The 2,710-nt window shown below is 41.9% G+C and overlaps 1 protein-coding gene across 2 annotated transcripts in view; it reads right to left on the minus strand.

The window, feature by feature from the left end:
- Positions 1 to 2,710, minus strand: part of ST8SIA5 (ST8 alpha-N-acetyl-neuraminide alpha-2,8-sialyltransferase 5) — a 94,509-nt gene that overhangs the window by 60,369 nt on the left and 31,430 nt on the right. Inside the window, exon 2 of one of the 2 annotated variants that reach the window (XM_019518120.1) lies at positions 317 to 424. The exons of the other annotated variant lie outside the window; for it this stretch is intronic. Coding sequence (XP_019373665.1) covers positions 317 to 424 — 108 coding nt within the window. The remainder of the gene's footprint in view (positions 1 to 316; positions 425 to 2,710) is intronic. 2 annotated transcript variants of the gene reach the window in all.

Here is a 2,710-nt window from a genome sequence, read left to right on the forward strand (position 1 = left end):
TTCAGCTGGATATTCCTTAAGAGATTTTCAAAGCAGTGGAAATAAAGGAAGTCACCTGATGATGTCTTGCTATAATGATCAAGATATCACACATTCTATCACAAAAAGCCTGCCTTTCCTGTATAGTACTCTGTAAATATTTTGGGACAGATTGATCAGTCTGTTCTGGTTCCTCTGCATTACGAGGAAAAGGGCAAAAACACCAGAGAGCACTGCTGAATCAGGCCTTTTACATACACAATACTCCCCACTTGTGCAAAGAGAGACCTCCCTGGTCAGCCTTTTCCCCTCCAGAATCATTCTCTTGTGTCTGTACCTTGTACCTGTGTCACTGCCACTCTTCACTGCTCCGTCATCCGTGAAATTAAAGGTGCCGGTCCAATTTGCCAATTCCTCTCCATTCGCCCAGCTAAACTGCAGCCCTCTAATAAGAAAATGAGGCAGTTGATATTTCATGTCATTCATTTGGTTAACTCTTTCAAGAATGTGTTCTGTTGCCCCTTTCTTAACACCGTGAATACGATACCCATAAGGAAAAGAAACACCGAAAACCACAACTCATCGTCATCTAATTGCAGGTGGTTACAGCTTTAACTTTCACTTTGCTTAACCTTCTCTGGGACACTTTTTTCTAATACTAATATATCCATCCCCCCTCCACCCCTTGAATTAAAAGAAATCTTTTCAAGATAAGCATCTATCCTGCCCATAGAGATATGGGTGCCTGAAACAAGTGGGTAAGTCACTTGCACAGATAGGAAGGTGCACGAGAAAACAAGGGATTGCATATGCAAACAGCTAGACACCAGGCACTGAAATCTGGCCTGGTAGGGCATCTGTACCCACAGGGCCACATATTAAAAACAGTGCAATTTTACAGCCAGAATCAATTGTTAAAAATGACAGAACCTAAATACATTCTCTGGTTTGGGGGCCACACTAGGAAACAGCGTGAGATCCACTTCCTGCCATTATTCATGATCTCTGATTACTTGCCCAAATCATTTGATACTGGTTTTGCTCCCTGACTGGAGAACTGAAACATTTCAACAAATGCATCCACTTTTGTGGTTACTTGTTTCTTAGAAAGGCATAGAAAGAGAACTCCCACTGATGGTTTAAAAATATGTTTTTTAAAGCCCAGTGTGTGATTAGGGGAGGGGACAGGGAGAGGCTCCTAATGTTTAATACTTGACGTTGGCAATGCTCTTTTCTCAGTAAAAAATAGTTACTAGTTTGGGTTGGTTGGAAGGAGAAGGGTTTAGACTATCTAGGGGTACACAACTGTCAGCTGATCAATCAAAAAATAAAGGGAACCCAAAGCAGCCGGGTAGGGTTTCGTCGCCTTTATGGCAAGATTGGTTACAGTTACCAGTTCATCTCCTTTCATTGGTCTGAGTAAGAACTATTATCTCAGTACGCAGTGAAGTAGAGAAGCCCATTAGGGCATGTTAAATTGAGGGCTTTCTTCTTCCCCAGAGCCGAGAAAGAGGACAACTTGACATGCTTCTCTGCCAGATGGTAGTAGTTTGCTTGTTCCAAACTGAAGAAAGCAGCAGGCACATTCTCTGCTCCCTTGATTGTCATTGTTGTTTTAAAGTACTAATGAATCCCAATTGGATAACTGGCACTGATTTCTACTGAATTAACCTGGGTGCTGTGGTCGCAGTCATTCACGGAATGATGAATAGCACACGGTGAACAGCCAGCCCTGTCGTCTGGCCATAAACACCCTTGTGCACAACCTGATGCAGGCGTTGAGACAAACAGCCAGCCCCCAAACATGCGTGTGCATAAAATCCCACTGGTGCAAACAGCGAACAAGGAGATCATCTCAAACAGCCAGAAGGAAACGTTCCCAGGGCTGGCCTTGCAGTACCTGGCTGGCTCTTACTGCTGACTCTCTTTATTTGCCTACTAGCAGGTGCTACAGAGAGTGCCAGCTACTAGTACACATGTAAGTAGCATGGTACGTTCATACCTTACTAATGAGTCTCCTATAGAGTCCAATTGCATTGTCACTGACAACCTATTTTCTATGTGCTCTAGGCTACTGGAAACCATGCGAATACAGCAGCATTCGCTCGATGGCAAATGCAGACCCTCGCAGCTGAACAGGAGACATCAACTACTGACCCAACACCCTAACGTTACAACCAAGAAGAAATTTTCAAAGGAAAAGATTTAACAAAATCTGATGTCTTCCCCCCTAAAACATAATGTTTTGCAAACATTTGGCAACACTGTTCATCCACATGTTGCACCTTTTCAATGAACTAATTTTACTTATTGCTGAAGATCTTAGATATGTAGAAGATGTTAGAAGAATGTTTCTAACATTACAGGAGCTGTCAGAAGTTTTTAAAAGATGTAGAATAAAACAGGTCCATCTGGAACCCCTCTGAATTGAAAATGGGAGCAGATCTCTGAGAAAGTCTTTTTTCTCTGTCTTCCCCTGCAGTTTTATGTTCAGGGAATTTTTCAATACTCAGATTTTGGGGGCTGTTTTACAAACTTTATCATCCAAAAATGTCAGCATTTCATACCTAAAAGCCACATTGTTGCTCAGAGTAGACCCACTTTGAGTTCTGAACAAGCTGATTTTCACTAAAAAAGGATCCATTATCAAGCAAAGAAATGAGTTAATACTTAGGGCCAGACCCCAAAATAATTTAAGTGAAATTTAACCTCCTAAATCCAAGTTTGTGAT

This window comes from Gavialis gangeticus, unplaced genomic scaffold (genome assembly GCF_001723915.1).
Source record: "Gavialis gangeticus isolate Ggan-Ray unplaced genomic scaffold, GavGan_comp1, whole genome shotgun sequence".
Taxonomy (NCBI): Eukaryota; Metazoa; Chordata; order Crocodylia; family Gavialidae; genus Gavialis; species Gavialis gangeticus.